This window comes from Bactrocera neohumeralis, chromosome 6 (assembly GCF_024586455.1).
Source record: "Bactrocera neohumeralis isolate Rockhampton chromosome 6, APGP_CSIRO_Bneo_wtdbg2-racon-allhic-juicebox.fasta_v2, whole genome shotgun sequence".
In the NCBI taxonomy this organism is placed as follows: Eukaryota; Metazoa; Arthropoda; class Insecta; order Diptera; family Tephritidae; genus Bactrocera; species Bactrocera neohumeralis.
In genome coordinates, this window is record NC_065923.1 from 67226864 (window position 1) to 67247525 (window position 20662).

General features: G+C 36.5%; 1 protein-coding gene across 1 annotated transcript in view; it reads right to left on the reverse strand.

Annotated features, from left to right (window-relative positions):
- Position 1: 1 nt before the first annotated feature.
- The window catches only part of LOC126762825 (Ig-like and fibronectin type-III domain-containing protein 2), a gene marked incomplete at its 3' end in the record, with an annotated part of 186653 nt that continues 165992 nt past the window's right edge, over positions 2-20662 (reverse strand). The window contains exons 9-15 of the mRNA XM_050479867.1: positions 20422-20635; positions 19371-19644; positions 19005-19235; positions 15269-15621; positions 3832-3976; positions 1558-1693; positions 2-167 (exon numbers count right to left, since the gene is read on the reverse strand). Coding sequence (XP_050335824.1) covers positions 2-167; positions 1558-1693; positions 3832-3976; positions 15269-15621; positions 19005-19235; positions 19371-19644; positions 20422-20635 — 1519 coding nt within the window. The remainder of the gene's footprint in view (positions 168-1557; positions 1694-3831; positions 3977-15268; positions 15622-19004; positions 19236-19370; positions 19645-20421; positions 20636-20662) is intronic.

Genomic DNA, 20662 nt, shown 5'->3' on the forward strand with positions numbered 1-20662 from the left:
CGGTCCAAGCCACCAGTGTCTCGGAAGGCAGAGATGTCGCATGCTCACCAATTGCTTCGACGTATAGTATGTGTTGTGAGCTGGGTTTGAGGTTGCTCATACGGAGCCATGCTACTTTAGTTTCGATTTTGTTGAACTTCTCCGATTTCATGGGTTTGTGGTAGACTCTTAGGAGGGAGAAGGAAAGAAATAATAATCACATAATAATAATTTATTACTAAGAGGAATCGACATATAAGTTAATTTTTATCTGTTCCATGAGAAACTGGCTAGTTGGAATTAAGTTCAGTACAGTTTTCGAATCCAAACTCTATCAATTTTCAAAACTTTTCTAGAATAGATCAAAGACTGATATACTGACCCACTGCACAAATGTCTGCTTGCCGTTAACAGTACCATTAATATATTAATAAATCAGCGAAAACATTGAGATCCCAAAGAGAGAGCTCAAAGCCATAGGCTCACCTTTTCAAGTATCTAAAGCTAGCCACATATAAAACTCGCTTAAAAGATAGCTTCGCAATTTTAGGGACCATAGATACTGAACTTGAAAACGATTTGGTTACAAGGCCAAATATACCTCAAATATCGTTGGGATTTTAATGATATAAACGCAGAAATATTGTTAGACTCGAGCTGTGTAAGCCACATGTTGACTTTAGTAATACCATTTTATATCGAGGGGCAAAAAATTGTTCCCCAAAAACTCTAGGGGTCATCTCCCTTCTGGAATATTATGAATAAAATATGTTACCTAAGCTTTCAGTTAGGCTAATTGATACGTGCAAAAGGCTTGGCTTACAACCCAGTATTAATGTGGTAAAACATGAAAGATAGACCTTACACAAAAATAAGGAATCCAACATTACTTCGACAGTTAAGTTTTGTCTAATTAATGATGGATACGGAGGTTTTCCAAATGACGTTTCGAAACTAAACTTCATTGTTCAACTTAGTCGACTTTAGGATACAATTTTGTTACGAACAAAAATATTTTCCATCTTGGTTCACACTTCTAAGATTGTAATCTTGTGATCCAGAGCTGAAACTCTTTCGATCTTAAGGACGTGGAACTATTCGGATAACATTAGAGGTTACTTAAAACAGATCAACCTCGAAATATTGGCTCAACCCACATTTAACTCATTGAAATGATCTATAGCTTACAGTATTGATATTACCATGAATCGCAGGTGAATTAGATTATTGGTTAATGTTTTGGAGTGTTGGTGACATAGAATATAGACTTCGGGATAGGGGATACTAGTGGGATATCTAGGGTAGTAATTCGATTTGCGCAATTAATGTCTAAAAAATATGTCAGTAATTTCACTGAAATTAAGCTTAAACCATATTTTCTCTATCTGTGTATATACTGCAATATATCTGAAATATTTTTTTCAACTACTCAATCCATTACTCTAATGAAATATTCACCTTTCGCTATAATTTTCTATTACATAATAATATTTTCTGCCGCACCAGCTGATTTCTATGAAATCTCTTATCATTTTTGATATTTTACAATCTGCCATTCACCCATTCATTGGCACTCACCTGTATGTAATCTTCTCATGCGGATGCGAATATTCTGGTGGCTGCCAAGTCAATTGCATCCAGGTCGCGCTGTGTGATGTAATCGACAACGAGTGGGGCGGTGAGGGTGCACCATAGGTATAATTCTTGTTTGTGGCTACAAATGAAATGAGAAAATATGAATTTTTGTTATTAAGTAAACGAGACCATATAGCATATGTGCGTTTATATATACAGTTGAAAATATCAAAGCTGAGATTAGTGAAAATCAAAGTTTCCAAAAATATCTATCAAAACCAGCACAACGCGCCAAGCAATGTCAACCGTCAATCGCATTTGGTTAGCTAATTCTAGCATACTAAATATTTTTAAAAGTGTGTCTGCTTAACTCGATATATGTACAAGTATTTTTGTATTAGAGTAACGAAAAGTTACACTGTAAGTAAAATGTGCTCAATCACATAATGGTAAATTATAAATAGTTGGAAAGAAGATAGATCTCTATATCTCTCTTTGAGTGACTAGAATGTGACGGGTAAAATGACATGAAGTTCGCAGTAGAATGACAATTAGTCAAAATTTAATACTTTAATTCCAAAAGAAGAGTATAGGTTTAAAAATCTTCCTAAGAGGTTCTATACATAAATTTTAGTTCAGTCTTCGGAAATCTTAAAGTATATAACTTGTAATCCAAGTAGAGGTACTTTTTTCAACATCCGTGTTTTGGCAGATTACACGTGAGTCGTGTCAAGCTGTCGTATTAATTTTTTTCAGTACTGTTGGACATTTTATCATGGAAGAACTTAAGCCTGAACAACGTTTAAAAATCATTCAACGAAAATTCACGCTCTGTAAAGAATGTGTCGTGAAACTTCACTGAACTTATGGTCAACATAATCGGCCTAATGAGTGTAGGCCGGCACATATACGAAGATCGCAGAGAGTCGATTCGGTGCAGTTCGCAGCAACTCGTACTAATGTATGGAACGATTTGATGCTTTTTACGCCAAGATCCTAAATTGAAGTAGTACAAAATACAGCTTAAGCAAGAACTGAAGCCGATCGACCTTCCCAAGCGATCTCGCTTTGGTCTAGGGGCTCTTGAAAAGATCCAAGAACGGCAAGATTGTCGCATTAGGGACTATGGGCAACATGAAGTGATTCAAAAGCTGCCATTTCACTCTAAAAAAAAAAGAAATTTGGTGAGGTTTGAGGGCTGGTAGAATCATCGGTTCATATTTCTTCAAAACTGATGCCGGTGAGAATGTATTAGTTAATGGCGACCGACATCGCGCCGTAATAACCGACCATTTGATGCTTGAAATTGAAGTGTGATATCACACCATTAGAATTTATTCTCCGGGGTTATGTAAAGTTTAAAGTCTATGCGGATAGTCTCACTTCGATTTAGACCGAAATTTCGTACCAAATAGAGCTTCTGCAGCATAATTCGTCAGTTGATACGATTATATACGTAATATAAAAATATTCTGCTTGATGGCCTTATATATGATGATGCGTATAGGGTGTGAAGAAGCCTTAAAGTCTCCTTCAAATGGAAGACGTTTCTTTAGAAGCTTTTCTATGGCAAGATTTCACTAGGGTTTTTGTAAATGCCTGTCAGAAGACTATAATTTCGAGAAAACGTATTTATTAGCCTGGATCGATCTAACGTCCATTACACAATGCAAGTTGAAGAAGATAAAACTGAATTGAAGTTGATAGAACTCTTAGGGTGAGTTTTCCATATTAATATTAACTAAGAACAAGAAAACATGTTCACTTGAGTTGCACCAAGCTTTAATAGGCTTTACAAATACGAACATTTCTATGCAAGAATATGATTTATTTATAGTAGCTTCTTGGGGAGAAAAGGATATGTTTCAGAACGATATCTCAAAAACTGAAAGACTAGTTCGTTTGTATACAGACCTATGGTTAGACGAACAAACAGTCAGATATGGCTAAATCGACTTAGCACGTCATTCTGATCATGTACCTACATATGATTTTTATATGGCCTGCAAAAATTCCTTTTGTTTGCTGCATTTGTCCTTATAGAGGACAAAGAAAATACTGAAAATTTTAATTAACTTTGTATCGATTTCTGTAATAAAGATATTGTTTACGTTATAATAAATAAAATAAAAATTTAAAATCACGTTATATTTTTCCTACAGGGTATGTACTACTGTATCAATATGCTTACCTTTTTAGAATTATTTTAGTCTTATTTTCTATATATAAGTTCGTATATTTATGTGTGCATATGTAAGCTATTTAAGCCACACTCACCATTCTCATCCTCGGTCGTATTGATCAGTAACATCGAAGATGGCAACGCTGTACCGTAACGTCCGCGCGTCACCACCATAATGCGATACAATGCGTGCGGCTCCAAATTCGTCAGCGCGATGCTGGTCTCGTTTGTGGTCAATTCCTGTAGAGAGGCAGCCAAATATGAATGTACCAACCAATTTTAAATGTGTGTATATATATATATTTGTATGCGTATGTGTATGTGTGTGTGAGTATGTATGTGTGCGGATGGTTAGACATTTTAGTGTATGGTGTATGGGTGGTTGTTGGTCAGCGGTTTCACGGTTGGCGGTCAGCAGCGCCATATTTTCCATTAATAGCGATGCAACAGCGGCAACAACAACATTAGCAGAGGTCACAGCCAATCAGTTCGGCATCAATCGATTAATGCATGCAATTGAAATTTGAAATTGGAATTGGAATTTTTAAAATTGTATTGTTTTCTAGATGTGTGTGGCTATGGATATATGTGAGTTTGTATAAGAATTCTGTTGTTGCGTGTATACCGGTATTTTGTTCGTTTTCGATTTATGGCTAATGCGCGCGAAAAATGTGTTTTTGTTGATTCAGTTGCCATTTTGGCTACGGAATTTGACTGCAATGCCATGGATTAGTGACGGAAACTATTATTTTGAAGCACTCAATTATTTTAGCAATGGGAAATTATCGAAATTGGCACAGGACGTACTAAAGTAGATTACTCTTAGAGAAAAATAACAAATAGTTAGGTTAGGTAGAAAATGAAAAAGTGGAAACATTGTATTTGGAGCTCTACTTGTATGTCGTTCAAAAGTATTTTTGGGACTTCAGACATTGGGATTTATAGTATATGGAAAATACCGTGTAGCTCTTGTCATTTACGAGATATATACAAAAAAATGTGAATTTTCTGGAAAAGTCAGGTTTAGAGCCCCGTACTACCTCGCCGGTCTGAGTTACGACTTTGTTGCACTGGGCACTTTTGTAGAGTGAACAATTCTGAGGAATATGCGTCTGAAGTCAAAGCCATAAAATAACTCTGATCTGTAGGAATTTAAAGATAAAAAATCACGATTGGAGTGTATTTTCTATGGAAATTTAGTACATGCCTTGGTCCAGTTCTTAATGTTAATATTAAGGGCTAAAATTTTCAAGGAATTTTTTTAGGAGTATTTTCAAGGAAATTTCGTGACAGGATTGAAAAAATTAATAGTTAAAAAAAACAGCCTAATGTATATACATATATATGCTTTTTAGGCTATTGTTGTACCATAAACTTGCAGCACAAAGCCATGTCTATATAAAGAGAGTTACATAATTATTTTTATTGCTGCGTATTAACACAAGAAAGCGCAGGCAAAAAACTACAACCATACAACAACACTTAACACTGAACGTGCTCAACGCTTAAAAACGTTTGACTGACATTAGTCGCGGCAGCAACACGCGGCGGCAAATTGACTATCCGGCAAGGTTGCACGTCTCCACAACTATTGAGTGTTGCCTCAGCCATAGTCGTTGATTGTTGTTGCTGTTGTGTGTTAATATTTTCACGCTTAATGACAGCAATAGCGCGACAACATATGGCACAATAAACAAGTGCGCTCGGCAGCGTGTGTACCAAACAAGCGACCAAAGCAATAAAAATAATAAATTTGCTAAGTTGCGGCACTAAAATGCACAAATGCGCACATGTAATGTTTATGTGTGCGTGAGTGCATGTGGCTTAATGTGCGGCGCATGCGCACACTGCTACTTGCCACAGCACGCCACATCGTTCCGCAAAATCGTAACTAAGTCAATGGCAATGCAGCTGTGCCCAATTCAATGGGCGTCGCACTGTTATGACACCTGCTTTTAATGCGTCTTATGACACATAAACATAGAGATAAATATGTATATAGAATATACATATATAGGCTTAAGTAGCAACTAGCTGATAGTTGATAGAGATGGTAAGCGTTTAATGAATACTTAATTAGTTTTATCGTCCGCATTTCCGTAATAAATTTAATTGGCAAATCATTTCTTGGTAGAGATATAAAGGAAGTTTGGGGAGAGGGATAATTTATTATTACCATGTTGAAAATGAAAATTTGTTACATATTAAAAATTTCACAAAATAAATATAATTTCTTAAAATAAAAAAAACATATGGCAACACTCTTTCTAACTATATACGACAAAAACCTTCGTTATATCCATCTTATTGAACACATCGTTTTATTTCATTTGTCTTATAAATTTTTGTAACCAAAAAATTTAAACAGGTGGCAACACTGCGACATAAAACTTTGTTATATCCATCTAATTGAGTACATCGCTTTATCTCATTTGCCTTATCAATTTTTTTAACCAAAAATTTTAAGTAGGTGGCAACACAATACACAAATAAAAATCAAATTAGTTAAGTTAGAGGTCTAGATTGCAATATTTAATCAATTTAAAATAATTTATAACTGTAAACAGATGGCAACCCTTCGCAAAAATAATTACTTCAACTTACATTTGCCAAATGTATTTTTCGTTTGATACCCATTTTAATATCGGCGTTGATTTCTGTGAAACCACTTAAGTAAATAATACAAACACACTCTTTTTGCCTAAATGTCAGGCGCGCATGCGTAAACAATGGAACATATTAAATTCAAATATTTGCATGTTGACATGCAAAGCAAATGGGTGTGCTGAGGGGGCGTAGACAATTTACATTTGCCGCAACATAAGAACACACATATACACTTTCAAGTTCATACGCGCAGATATTCATATTTATAGATATAAATATACGATTATATATGCATACTATATGTTTCGCCCTCCTCTTCTGTATGCACTCACATGCTTAACAATATGTAAATTTGCCGCAACACCAGCACCGTTCGCTAAAAGGCTCAGGTAGCGGAACACTTGTATATAATTTCCCATTTCATTAGCGGTGAATGCAGAAAATTGGCAGTTAGAAGCCGAATCGATGCTGACTGAGGAGGCGCTGTAGCATAACGTAACATAAAGCAGCGTTGCATAGCATAGTACAGCAGTTACGCAACCGCAAACCAACGCTGCTCCACCAATTAATAATAAGATGAAACTATGCAAGCATTAAGAACACGTGGCAAGTTAGCGAGGAAGGCGCGAATATCAGCTATCGCAGGCAAAGATGACCACGGTCGATTGTGGCTTGCGTAGGGAAAGTGTGTATTTGTGTTCAATGTGGAGCAGGATATCATCGCTCATTAACATATTATGGAGAATGTGCTGCCGTAAATGCTAATTACCGTAACAATAATGGTATACTTGTATGAGTGATTTAGGCGCGCGAAATAGTGGGAGCGAATATCTCTAAAATGTGCTCTTTCATATCTTATCTTCCAATCTGCTTGGATTCTTATATAAAAAATTTTTCCATTTAAAAACTTGACTTCCACTCCGTTGGAAGGACCAGGTGGAGAAGGACCTAGCTTCGCTTCCAATATCCAATTGGCGCCACGTAGCGAAAAGTAGATACGACTGGCGCGCTGTTGTTAACTCGGCTATATTCGCGTAGGCGGTGTCTACGCCAGTAAAGAAGAAGAAGATATACTACAGTGACTCGATATCGGCGATTCCGACAAACAAACTGCCTTTTGGGGGAAAACAGACGGGTGCAAAACTCTATATCGACGGAACAGATAGACGAACAGACGAATATATCGACTCAGCTCGCCACTCTGATAATTAGTATATATTTTTAAGGTATTAAGAGCTTCATGGCGAGCTGAGTGTAACCTCAGCAAATACAATGTATATAAAAATCATAAGTAATCGGAAATAGTGGCAGAAAGTAAAATTACAGTTTAAGTAAAATAGCTTCGACAATGGAATGTAGCATACTTTTGTGTCGTTGGTCAAGCGAGATAATTCAATGTCTACTTTGGCCTCAGAAATTGAATGCCAAACCTATGAAGTCATGTATTACGATTGAAAGAGACGAAGTTTTAGTGTGTTGATCCAACTTTGTCGCTAAAACTGTTCACTGGGATCTAAGGTTGATGAAGGGATATACTTTCTAGAGTTAGGCATAAGGCTATATTTTAAGCAATCGGGCAATTGCAGAATATTTGAATCAGAGTTCTCAGAGATGTCGAGAGCAATGAGTCAGTGAACGAGATTGCCAAGAGCGGTGTACGACTGTCCTCCGAAATCTTGTCCAAGGCCCTTGTAGTGTCTATACGACGATTTGAATAGGAGCATGGCAAGGAAAGTCAAAATGCGATGGAATGTTTTACCTGCGTGTAAAATTACAAAAGTCATATGTAAATTAGGAAATATGGAATATACAAAGTTCCTAGTGACACTTAATAGAAGGGACTGTCGAAACATGTTGGAATACACACTGGTCACAATTTTCTGGCGGACTGACTGCAGAAAATGTAAGGTTCAAGACACTACGGAAATAATGTAGCATCTCTTGTGCACTTCCTTGCATTGACAAGGCTACACTTTAAGTATTTGGGGATCCCATGGTATGAGACTCTGAGACGTATCGTAAGTAAGACCACAAAGCGTGTTAAAATTCGCTTTGAGCGTAAGCATTCAAAAGGATGACAACTTCTCACGGAATACATAGGGAACTCCATCTGTAATCACAAACGAGAAGGACTGCGTGTGTTATTAGCCTACCAGACGAACCTAGCTAATCGTAATGCTGGTTGTTTTCAGTCTGAAGTAAAAGTGGTAAGGACTTGGCATATTCAGAGTGGAAATATTCTTGGAATCTTAATTCAGGTGTCATTGTTAGACGGCGAATTTGACTTATGTTTATCTTTGACGATCTGGCTCTTTCATATTCTGCCTAGGACTTTCAATATAAAAGCAATATAAGATATAACTTGAATAGTATTCTGCCTGATTGCTATCTGACATCTTGAGGTTACAAATTAAAAGCTTTAAATTTTTTACTTTAAGCGAAAGTTCTATTTTGCCGGCTAATCAATAAGAGCAATGTATGCACCAATCCCTTCAATTTTTTGAAAGAGTAGAAAGCAGTATATGATAGCTGAACTGACTTTAATATATCAAGCAAGATATCCACATCAAACAATAAATATATCTATATTCTATCAATATAATTTCAAACTCACTTAGACCAGTCTTCCTCGAAAGTTGATAACTAAAACAGATATAACTATGAAGAATAATTACAAAGGAAGCTATAACGTTCGGTAAAAAGCCAAAAGGACCCGAAAGTTTATTATTTTATCCTTTAAAATATTTCAAATAAACTGATTATCATGAAAGAATGATAAGTTATCGGAATCTGTAGCAACTAGACCTCATATCCAACCGCAGTTTCACTACTACACTCTCAAAAATTTATTCGGCTTTGCATATTTTACAAGCACAAACTACTTAAAAACCATTATGAATACCGCTATTTGTACCATGCTATTGTTATATCTGAGTTTTCGACACAACTACATTTATTTGTTATCGGTTTAACTTTGTAATTTGTGGCTGTATTTGGGTCAGCGAAAATAATATTCTAGCTTGCACTTGCCGACTAATACACACAGCCACGACTCTCTAGCTGCCAGCTTCGAAAACGAGTTGGCATATTAATACCAATATAAATTCCATTAATAATAGCTGAAAGCTGTGCAGCCGCGAAAAAATATGAAACGGATATTAATGCGGCAATTCGTCAGCGCATAACGTTGGTGAGCACAAGCACAAAAGCAGGATGAAAAGAAATTTAGTGAAAGCAATGCGATTTGGAAAATGGCTTACTTCGAAAATTTGTGGAACGCAATGAGTATTTTCATATATCATTTCATAACATATGCATATGTATGTGTGGTCGTGCCTAAATACACATATTAGAGCATGAATATATGGGATTATACTTAAGCCAGTAGTTAAATAGTATTTACCATCATAATTCTGCGGCATATACTGTGGCGTCCATACACAGAACAATACAATAACAACAACTGAATTTCAAAGCGAGCAGATAAAGGTATTCATAAATAATGCTTTTCCAAGACTAAGTAGCTCTGTGAAGCTCCTAGTTGTATACTTTGTTACGTATACGTCAGAGTGCTTACGCAAGGCAATATTAAGTTGACAAATATATGCGCAAATAATGCTTTCACCAAAACAAATTAGCTGTATGATAAGTCTGGTTATTTGCTTTGTCAGTTTTTACTTAGCTCTTATTTTTTTCTAATTTTCCAAAGGGTTGTGCGAACGCCAGAGTGGCTTCTGAGCACACATATTTAGCTGCAGCTGAAAGAAGAGTATTTTTTGGCATGTAATTAAGTCGTTATGAAGGCGGATTCACTAAAACAAATAGCGCATACTGCTAAATCTGGGCAAAGTCTAAAGCAAATCCAAACAGCGGCTTGTAAACAAAGTATATTATTAGGGTGAGACAACTTTTGGAATTTCAAAATGTTTTGAAATTTTTTGTATAAAATAATTTATTCATGTTAAAGAGATAATCACAAAATATAAAGAGTTTCGAACTATTTTTTTAACATAATTCAAATTGCCTGAAATACTTGTACTTTATGAAAAAGGCTTAAAGTCATATTAGTTCATCTACTATACCTCCAAATATCCAAGAGCATTAAAGAGTATAAAAATCTATTTTATTTTGATACGTTAATTTGTATAACGGCTGTATGTTAGTGGTTCGATCTGAATAAAATGTTCGGAGATAACAGCGCTGCCCTGAAAATAATATATATGTCAATTTTGGTGAAGATAATTTTCCAAAAAAAAAATGTCTCTATACAGGGACTATATGCTATAGTAGTTCAATCTAAATAATTTATTCGAAGATCGTAGTGTTGCTTTGGAAAATAATATATTCCAAATTTCGTGCAAATATATTGTCCCGTACAATATTTTGTTTTGTATCGGTCAATTTGTATGGTAGATATATCAAATATTGCTCCACCCTAATACACATATCCACACGCCTGGTGTCATTTCATATGCCAAAACTACCGCCATCACATGAATACCTCGAATAGTTTTCACATCCAGCTGTTGTTTTTGGCATCAATTTGTTAATTTTATGATCCCCTTTTACACTTCGTGTACAAATCCTACACAAATCGCTGTGTCCAAGTTATAGACCTTTGCCATTTAACTTAAATTTATTGTTGCGCCGAAAATTTGTAAATTCGTTTAACTGCATGTTGATGTGGCAAATAGACAGACATATTTACACTGACAAAGTCGCTGGAATTAACGGCTAAAAGCTCTACTGATGGCAGGGATATGCAAAGCTGCGAAAGAGTTATGGACCGCGCTATCAATAACAAAGGGTTATATGTACTTGTAGATATACATGTAGGAACATGTACCATATACATACACATAGAGCCGCATACTGGTGTCTACTGTGATTAAATATGTATATACATGAGTTTATGTGTGTATTCGGTGGTACAGTAGCCACCAAAATTGCTAGAGATAGATATAAACTGATATATTATAACGAGATCAAAAAATTAGAGTCGGTCTGTAAGTACATCCGTCTATCCCAGCAAGTAAAAACTTCAGTCAAAATCGAAAAAAGACTATCTAGAGACTATCTATGTACGTGTTTCTTAACTCACTTAAGAGGTTGATATTGCAGATGCCAAATTTTAACATTGCCACGACCATTGCTAACTGAATATGAAGTTGCAAACCACGCTTCAAAACTAAGTTCACAAAACGGGGAGAAATTTGAAGCTTAAATTTTTAGTAATTGTTCTTTAAAATGTTATATTTCAGAAAGTCATTTATCTCAAAACTACCCAAGCTATATGAAACATAATTTAAGCGTACTTTAAGCACTAGAATTTTTTTAAGAGACGGTCTTAAAATGATCGAAATCGGGCATTGACCATCCTCATACAATGTTCATGTATGTGTACTTGCATCGAATTCTGTTAAAAATCGGTTCAAACTTCGAACGATAGGCATGGCAAAACGCATTTCTAGGTAGGTGAAATTTCATATCAGGAATTACTCAACCAAAATCAAACAAATATGTGGCATATCTTCCTATCTTCATACTATAATTAAAAAGAGGAAAAATCGAATTATAGCCACACCTAATTCCCACACGCTTTTCAATTTCAACTGTTTCTTTAACTTTCCTATATATACGGTAATCAAGCGCCATAGTTATAAGAAGAAATCATAAGAATAAACCTTTGCACAAATAGTTCACTGGCAGTCTGTCACCTCTCAAAACCACCAATTGAAAATTCAAACTAGTGTATACCGATACCAAAAATTAATAAAATCGGATAATAACTATTGAAACGCCCAGATACTGAATATGAGAACTCCGGTGCCTACGGCTGACTTTTTACAGCAAATATCGGTGATTTTTGTCATTCTTTTACTTATACCGTTCAAAATGTAATTTATTTTACTCATGGAAACATTTTCGTCTTGAAAGTTGATAAAGCTCTTTAAGGCTAAGAACATAGTAAAACCAAGGAAGCAAAAACCGGAGCAAATAAATTTTACACATTTAAGATACCAAGTTTGATTTTAATCTTTCTCCACACTAAACTTTTGGGTGTTTCTTGCTTAGCTTAAGAGTCGGAGTTAAACACAAAAATAATAATAAAAATAAAAAAATTAGCTTTTTTTAAAGTACCAATTTTATGCATCGTCTTCCTATATTGTTAAAACAATTATTCTAATAAATTGTTATTATTATTTTCTGATACAACGAAATTTTCAATAGACAGACAACAATTGTTCCCAAACAGCAAATGGTTTAAATTCCATTAAAATACCAAAACTTGTGGAACAATTACTTAATCCAAATATCAAAAAATACAGTGCTTCTCAAACTTTTACCCACTTAAGCAATTCGCGCAAGCTAACATTAGCGTACGGTACCGTTAAAGTCATAAATTTTACTGAAAGCAGTAATAATTCATTTTTATAGCTAAATATTTTACAAATTTGAAAATTGAAACCACAACAAAAACAACAATTCAAAAATCCTGCACAAAGCGGCGCTTCATTAACGTTGGCAAAAACTTTTAGCGCACTTTAAACAAAACAACAACACCACTGCACCAGCAATTTAACAACACTTGTGAAAAGAGCGAAACGCCGCCATCATTACCAACCTCAATAGAAAAGCTATTAAGAGCGTTTTCCGCAGCAAATGTGTGGCGCGCAGTAAAATGCGAACACACACACCAGCGTATTTGAGCAGATAATGTTGCTTACGCATTCAAAAGCAAAGGACGACATGCGTAGATAGAATTGCGAATGTGTGTATAAATCAGATATCAATATATATACATATGTTTAACTGTAAACATATGTACATAAATACCATAAGTAAACCATCATAGGAATAATAAAAAGATTATAGCAAAGCGCAGAGTGTTAGTTGAAACATAACATCAGCAATAATAACAACAAACAAACGCTGTAGTTAGATGAGTTGTAATACAAAACTACAACAACAATATTGTCAATATTTATCTACGTGCTTGTATACTCTTCTTATATGGGTGCGTAAATTTGCGGAGCTTGCAAAGGAGAGTTGGGGTTTCGCGCTCGTGTTATTTGCTTTTTACGAGGGTTGCTCGATAAACCGAAGAAATTTTAGATTTACATCTGTCCAACTGTGCCTCGGTGCTTTAATAGCCTTCCCAAAAAACAATCTTTCCACACAAGAGCTAAGTTTTGATCGGTCAGTATGTATGACTGCTGTATGTTATAGTGGTCCAATCTCAACAATTATTTTGAGATTAATATATGTACATATCGGTAAACAGTGAAATAATTTGTACGATTTTTTTTTAGAATATATCGTCAAATAAAAAAAGTTTTCCATTTAAACACTTGATTCCGATCATTCTAGTTGTAAGCCAGCTATATGCTATAGTGATCCGATCTGAACAAGTTATTCGGATAAAACACCATTGTCTTAAATAGTAGCCAATGCCAAATTTCGTGAAGAAACCTTGTCAAACAACAAATTTGGTTTTGATCGACAAATTTATATGGCAACTGTATGCTATAGTGGTTCGAGATAAACAATATTATTGGATATTTAGGCACTGCCTTGGAAAATAATGCATGCCGAATTTCCTGAATATATTTTTTTCAAATAAAAAAGTTTTTCATACGAGGACTTTATTTTGATCCGTCAGTTTTATGAAGCTATATACTGTAGTCGTCCGATACCCCCGATTCCAAGAAATGCACAGCTTTACGAGGAGAAAATGAAGTGTGAAAAATTTCAGATCGATATCTCAAAAACTGGGTGGTATTTGCATATATACGGGCAGACATAGGGACATGGCTAAATGTACTCAGCTCATCATGCCCATCATTTATATATGTATATGTTTTTTTTTTGTTTTCTCCGACGTTTCCTGCTGGGTTTTGTTTTGGTTTTTTTATGTTTTCGTGTTTTTTATAATTTAACATTAGCCTGGTCACAAGTTGTAATATAATTTCTTCACATACAATATCGTTTTCTTTTTGTTTATCAAAATTCCAGCGTTAAAATCATGGATTAAAATATGACTCAGAAACTCAACCACACATTCATGTAACCAAAGATTCTGTTTGAAAATAATGTCACTAGCTGGTTAATACTTAAGATGCAAAAATGCAGATATATGATATGTGAAGATATGTAAGATGCGCCATTGAAAACAAAAATTTTCATTTCTTCCAAATTTAATAGCTCTTTAGCATAAAACTCAGCCAAATCGAAATATTTTCTTAACTCTCACAATCCATCGCTCAAAAGAATCTATACAAATAACCTAATTAGACGCTTTTCTGAATGCAACCATTTTTCAATTCCAACGCTGGCAATTGTAAAGCCAAGATTTGCAAGGCAGCAAACACAATTAAGCCAAGCAAACAGTTCCGAAATTAAACAGCTACAAAATGTAGCAGCCCAGCTGCGCAGCGTTTGTAGCCGGAGGCGTACAGCAGTCATCCGCAGCCAACAAAACCTGCTATTCGAGAAGCCAAAGCCAATTTCGAAGTCGAAGCCAAAATGCTACAATGTAAATACACACGCTTTGGCTTGAGAGCTCCTACTAGCGGCTAAGCTGGGTAATTTGCATGGCATGCCAGCAAAAAAGAGAAAGAGAAACGTTAATAACAGAAGTGTCTCCACAGACCCAACTGTTTCTATGACTGTTGCGACCAGCTGCCGCAAATAGTTATGCGAGTCCACAGTTCAAGAGCAAGCGACTCGATGATGCAAAATGAATGCATTTGAATATACGTGTGTGGGTGTGTGTGCAAGCCGAACTTAGTCAATAAAAGTTGCTGGCCGCAAGTGAACTGAAAACCAACGAAGAGTTTAAGACACATTTGTTATATATGTGTGACTTTATATGTGTAAATTTGTATACATGTTGCATGTGTGTATGTTTTGCGTGCTACTCACATTTTCCAGTTTCGCCACAGTCTCATAGAGGGTCATGTTATTGACTTTGCCATATTGCACGATAAAATCGATATCATCATCGCTGTTGGACGTCGACGCATCACTGCCACCAGCCGTGGCAATGTCATTAGAGTTGCCGGAGTTCTTGTTGTTGTCGCCATTGTTCGCGCTGCCAGCGGTTGTTGAAGTAGCGCCTTTCTTCGTGTTCTCCTCTTCATTGTCTGTGGTTGTTGTTGTTGCTGCGGTGGGTGCGCTTGCCTCGTAGCCGGGTTGACGCCAAGTCAAGCTAATTGTGGTATTTGTTACCGAAATGGCGTGCACGTCCTCAGCTGGACCGGGTATGCTCTCGGTGCCTGTGAAAATAATAAGAGAACAAAGAGGCAGAAAAATTATTTAGTGTGGATAAAGAGTAAATAATGCTTTATCATTTGGCAAGCCAAATTTATCAGAATTTTTGGAGGTGAGTAGGTAATTTAAAGACAACTTAATTGTTGTAATAAAATACTTAAAGTTGGTTTTAAGTGGCTGCGGTTTCTGACTGCCGAGTTGTTATTAATGACGGAATCGTAATAATAAAATGAAAACCACTAAAGAAATCTAATCTAATCCGATCTGTAAAAGAGCTGCAGCTTAGCAAACTAATCTTCTTAGGTTAGCCGTGAATATTCCATAAGCAGTCCCTGTTCAAGAGTAGCCGGAGAGTAGGGTTCGGCATATAAAAAAATTATCCACTGTATTTAAATCCAAACGTGATAATGGAGGACGTGGTCGAGAGTCACCACGGCGTAACGCACTGTAAAATCTAGTGAGGCGCTGCCTTCATTAACAAATATACACATATCGAAAATAGTGCAAATACGAGAGGAATGCCTCAAGGAAAAACCTACCAACAACAACAGAGTGACTCTATAACGAAAACCGTAAGACAAAAAATTCCCAATTACTAAAGTTAGCCGACAAGATTGCTTGAGCTCTGGCAAGACCGATAGACAATAGAGCGCAAATGAAGATGGACCGCTAAAAAGATCATAGATAAAGAGATGTGGCACAGTACAAAATAGGGCGAGGTGAACTAGTACTTAACACAGAGGCTCCCAGGTCACGAATATTTCCGAAAATACCTGTACAACCTGGGAAAAACAGAAAATCATGCTCGTTTTATTTATACGAACCACTAAACGATACAAACCATACCTTATGTAAGTGACATGCAAAGAAAATATCAAGAAAAATATTTGAAAACAGATTTGGACAAGTAAATACGCAACAAAGGGATATAGATTGCAACCCTAAATTTGTATTTATATCAAATCTGAGGATCATGGTACAAAATGCGTGTAAAGACACAAATAAAAAAAACGTTCACTTCGGTTCCAGAGGAGCTGAAATGCTCTGCACTTATGCATAACATTACATCTTGATGGGTCATTATAGCTTAAAATGCTATACTGGTCCGATCTGAGCAATAAGGAGAAAATGATGTCTGCATAATTTGAAACCGATATCTCAAAAATTGAGGGACTATAGCGAAACACCTAACTTAACCTAATAGCTATCAGAAAAAGGGCATAACATTCCGCAAGCTGGAGGATCCAATAACATTGGCACATTTATTTTCAGAAAAACAAAATAAACTTATTTTACAATAACAACAATATAACAACAAATATGCTTTCCTATACTACTGCCAAAACAAATATGTAGTTCAATCACACATGCATAAAAGACCGCATACTTTATGTCCTTGTCGGAAGACGCAACCGACGATAATGATCCACTGCATGTGTAAGTGCTCACATAAGACGAGTACACAGGTAAATATTAACATTAATGCAGACAGACGCAAACACATGTAAATTAATATGTACATATTCTACTTGTATATACACACCAAATGCTGTTCGGCTGGCTTTGAGAGCTTAAGTGAATTTAAACGCAAATTAGTGCATGCAAGCTTATGTGAGTGAAGGTATGTATGTTTGTTGGTACAAGCTGCTCAATCAAATTGGCTTTAATTGTTGCTTAATTGGCAAATACAAAGGCTGCTGATGGCACTCATTGTCTGGCAAGCGCAAAGCTAATATTGTTGTAAGCCGTATTGTTGTTATTGTTGCTGTCATTTGCTAACTTTAGCTGTGGCAGCTAGCAAGGTTGCTGCAGTTGAATGCCAGCGCAGACAAGTGAGTGCGTAAGTGTGTAAGTGCTGGCTCGATTGCTACTTGACAACAATAATACACAGGTTAATACAATGAAATGTGGTTTTACTAACAAAAAATAACAAAAAAATAATAATATAAAAGAATAATAATAATAAAGAGCAGTTAAGAATGAATTCCAAGTAAATAAGTGGCAAGCACTGTGAGCAGCATGCAACTGACTTTACTGCGCTTGAGTGAGAAAATAAAAGCAACAAGTGTGTCTGTGATGGGAAATATCAACAAATATGGATGACAATAACAATAAAAACCAACTATAACAGACATAATAAGTTGAATCGCAAATAAAAAATAAAATAAATAAAAAAACAAATATAAAAAGAGAGTTTTCTTTGGCTGCATCAGAGCTGAAATACTCCTCACGGGCAAATTTTTTGAAGCAGGGTATAAAAATTTCTTTATTTTGATTTTGTCGGTTAGTTTCTATGGTAATCCGGCCTTGAAAAATTCCTAGAATACTGTAGCTTTTCTTTAAACAATAATCGAACCCAAATTTTGCTAAGATATCTCATCAATAAAAAAGCTTTTCATATAAGTACTTGATTTTGATCAAGCAGTTTGTACGAAAGATATAGCTATAGCTGTCCGATCTAAATAATATGATCGGATATTATAAAAACTTGATTTTGGCCGACAAATTTGTAAGGCAGCTCCTACATTCGCCAAAAAATAGTAAGACTTTGTTCATAATTTTAAACTTAATTCTTTATTCTTCAAAACTAACTCGTCTCCCTCAAAGTAACCCCCTTGACCCAAATTCGTTTGTACCAACGGTTTTGTTTCCAATTCTCAAAACAATTGTTAAAATCAATTTCCCGAGAAGACTTCAATTTCACGTTTATTGTTTCCAATTGACCCAAAACGGTTTACCCAGAGCGGTCGTATGAGTTTTCTGAATAGCCAGAAGTCACATGGAACTCAAATAGAATTCCTTGTTGACAGTTTGGTCAGAAGGAATTTGGAGCGCACCACAGCTCGATAATCGAAGAACATTGTCAACATAATCTTGATTTTTGACCTGCTTTGACTTTGACGTGGTTTTTTCTTCGGCTCTCCTTTGCCACGATATTCGGCCGATCGATCGTCTACTTCCGAGTTTTCAGCATAGACCCAAGACCCATCGCCAGTAGTAATACGTTTCATGGCATCCTGGTAGTCGGAAAAATGGTCTTCAGTGACCCTTCCGATATTCCAACGAAATTCCTTGGCGAAGAAAGGACGTTTGCAAAATTTCAGATTGATATCTCAAAAATGAAAGACTATTGTTCACTTATATTCTGACAACAGACAGCTAAACACGACTAACTTTTTATGGTCTCCGACGTTTCCTTCTGGGTGTCACCAACTTCGCAGCAAACTTAATATATATTCATGATATAAAAAATATAAATAAAGTCAACAGAAATGTCAACAATATGCAATCAGTAGCGCAACTAGGCAGCAGGGGAAACGCCCTGTATCTGCGCCACTAACAGCCATACATTGAATTTAAGTCAACAGCTGATCAGCGTTTCACTCACCTTCTTCGATGCACTGCAAAATATTGCCCGCGTAGGATAAACAATCACTGGAGGTCGTGCCATTGTTACCGCTATAGCTGCTGCCACTCAGCGCGCCCGCATTGCTGCCGACGCCGTTCGCGTAGTGCGGCATGACGCCACGGCAGATGGTCATGCATGCGGTGGGCACGCCGCGACGCTGACAGCAGGGCGTATGATCACGTCCACCGGCGGCGCAGCGCACAATAACCGCTACAAAGAGACAAGAGAGAAAAAGAGAGTGGACAATAGCAGATTGAGAGAAAATGTAGCATGGTGTAAATTACAAAAATATTAAATTTGTGTCAAACATTTATATTCACTTCTCACTCCATTTCTTTCACTTACACATTTGTGCACGGCACGCCGGTCCGAGCTTTTCAATATCCGACAATTTAATGTTGTACGAACAGAGTGGCGCACATTGTGGCAGCAGGCCGGATGCCTGACAGCATTTTGTCATATTGTAAACCGGTTCGGGCTCGTCCACCGCCTCGGCGGGTTGTGTGCGTGTAATAAGACGTGGTGAGGCTTCACTTTTGCCATATTGATTCACGGAGACTACGTAGAATTCATAGTAGACTTCGGGTTCGAGTCCCTCCAAAATGAGCGGTGGATTTTTCTAGAAAGGAAAAATTAATGCAATGTTTTTAACGGTCTAAACATATGAGTGCTTTCAAAACAAATGCCTAACTTCGCGGTATAGAAGAATTAGAGCTATAGACCTCGCATAAATTAGCTTCAGTTGAATTAAGATAACTCTATGGATCGAAAAACTCGTCCGACTAGTCATAAGTAACGAACCGAAATAATTTGTCTAGCAAAATCCAAAGGAGCTCCGGCAACCAAGCCATAGAATTTTACCGGTAAAGATAAAGCTCTAACCCGAAGACCTCCGGTCGAAAAATAATTAGATAGAAGCTCAGACCAGTGAAGAGACTTTACGCTCTCAGAATAAAAGGACTGAGCTCTAGGACGAACTGCCAAACAGATCAGAGGCACGAGAAGTTGGAAACGTAGACAGTTCTTTAGACTGAAATTTAGTACCGACCAAAATATGCCGTTCCCATAAATGGACGAAGGAGAAAGGCTCTCAGCTCCAATTTTCTCAAAATTATTTGGGGTTAGAGATCAATACTTATTATGGACCAAAATTCATCCTTTCCATGATAACCGAGTCTAACTGAAATGAACGGACCTGGAGTTTTAATAGATGAAGGCTGTTAATTCTACAGTATTCCTACTAATTAATGGGGGTATGTTGTCTGTCACAACCACAACATCAAAATTAATCTTAAATCTGTGACTTAGTGGTTTCGATATCTACCCCACCCAGTTCCACCGACATACTACTGTTACTGTTCATCACCTATTGTCAACAGTCTCATCTTAGACTTACCTTCACCACCGTCAGATAATCGTCGCCTTCGCCCAAACGTCTAAACTTGACATGATAAGTGCTGATTGTGTCGGCCAAGCGTTTGGGTTTATCCCAGTCCAAAATTATAAAATTGTCGGCCTTTGCCACCGTACGTAGCATCGAAGGTGGATCGGCGAGCACGCCGTAACCCTGGAAGAGGCAGCTGCTATACTCGGACATGAAGCGTAGGCACCTAAAACAGAAATTACGAAAAAACATG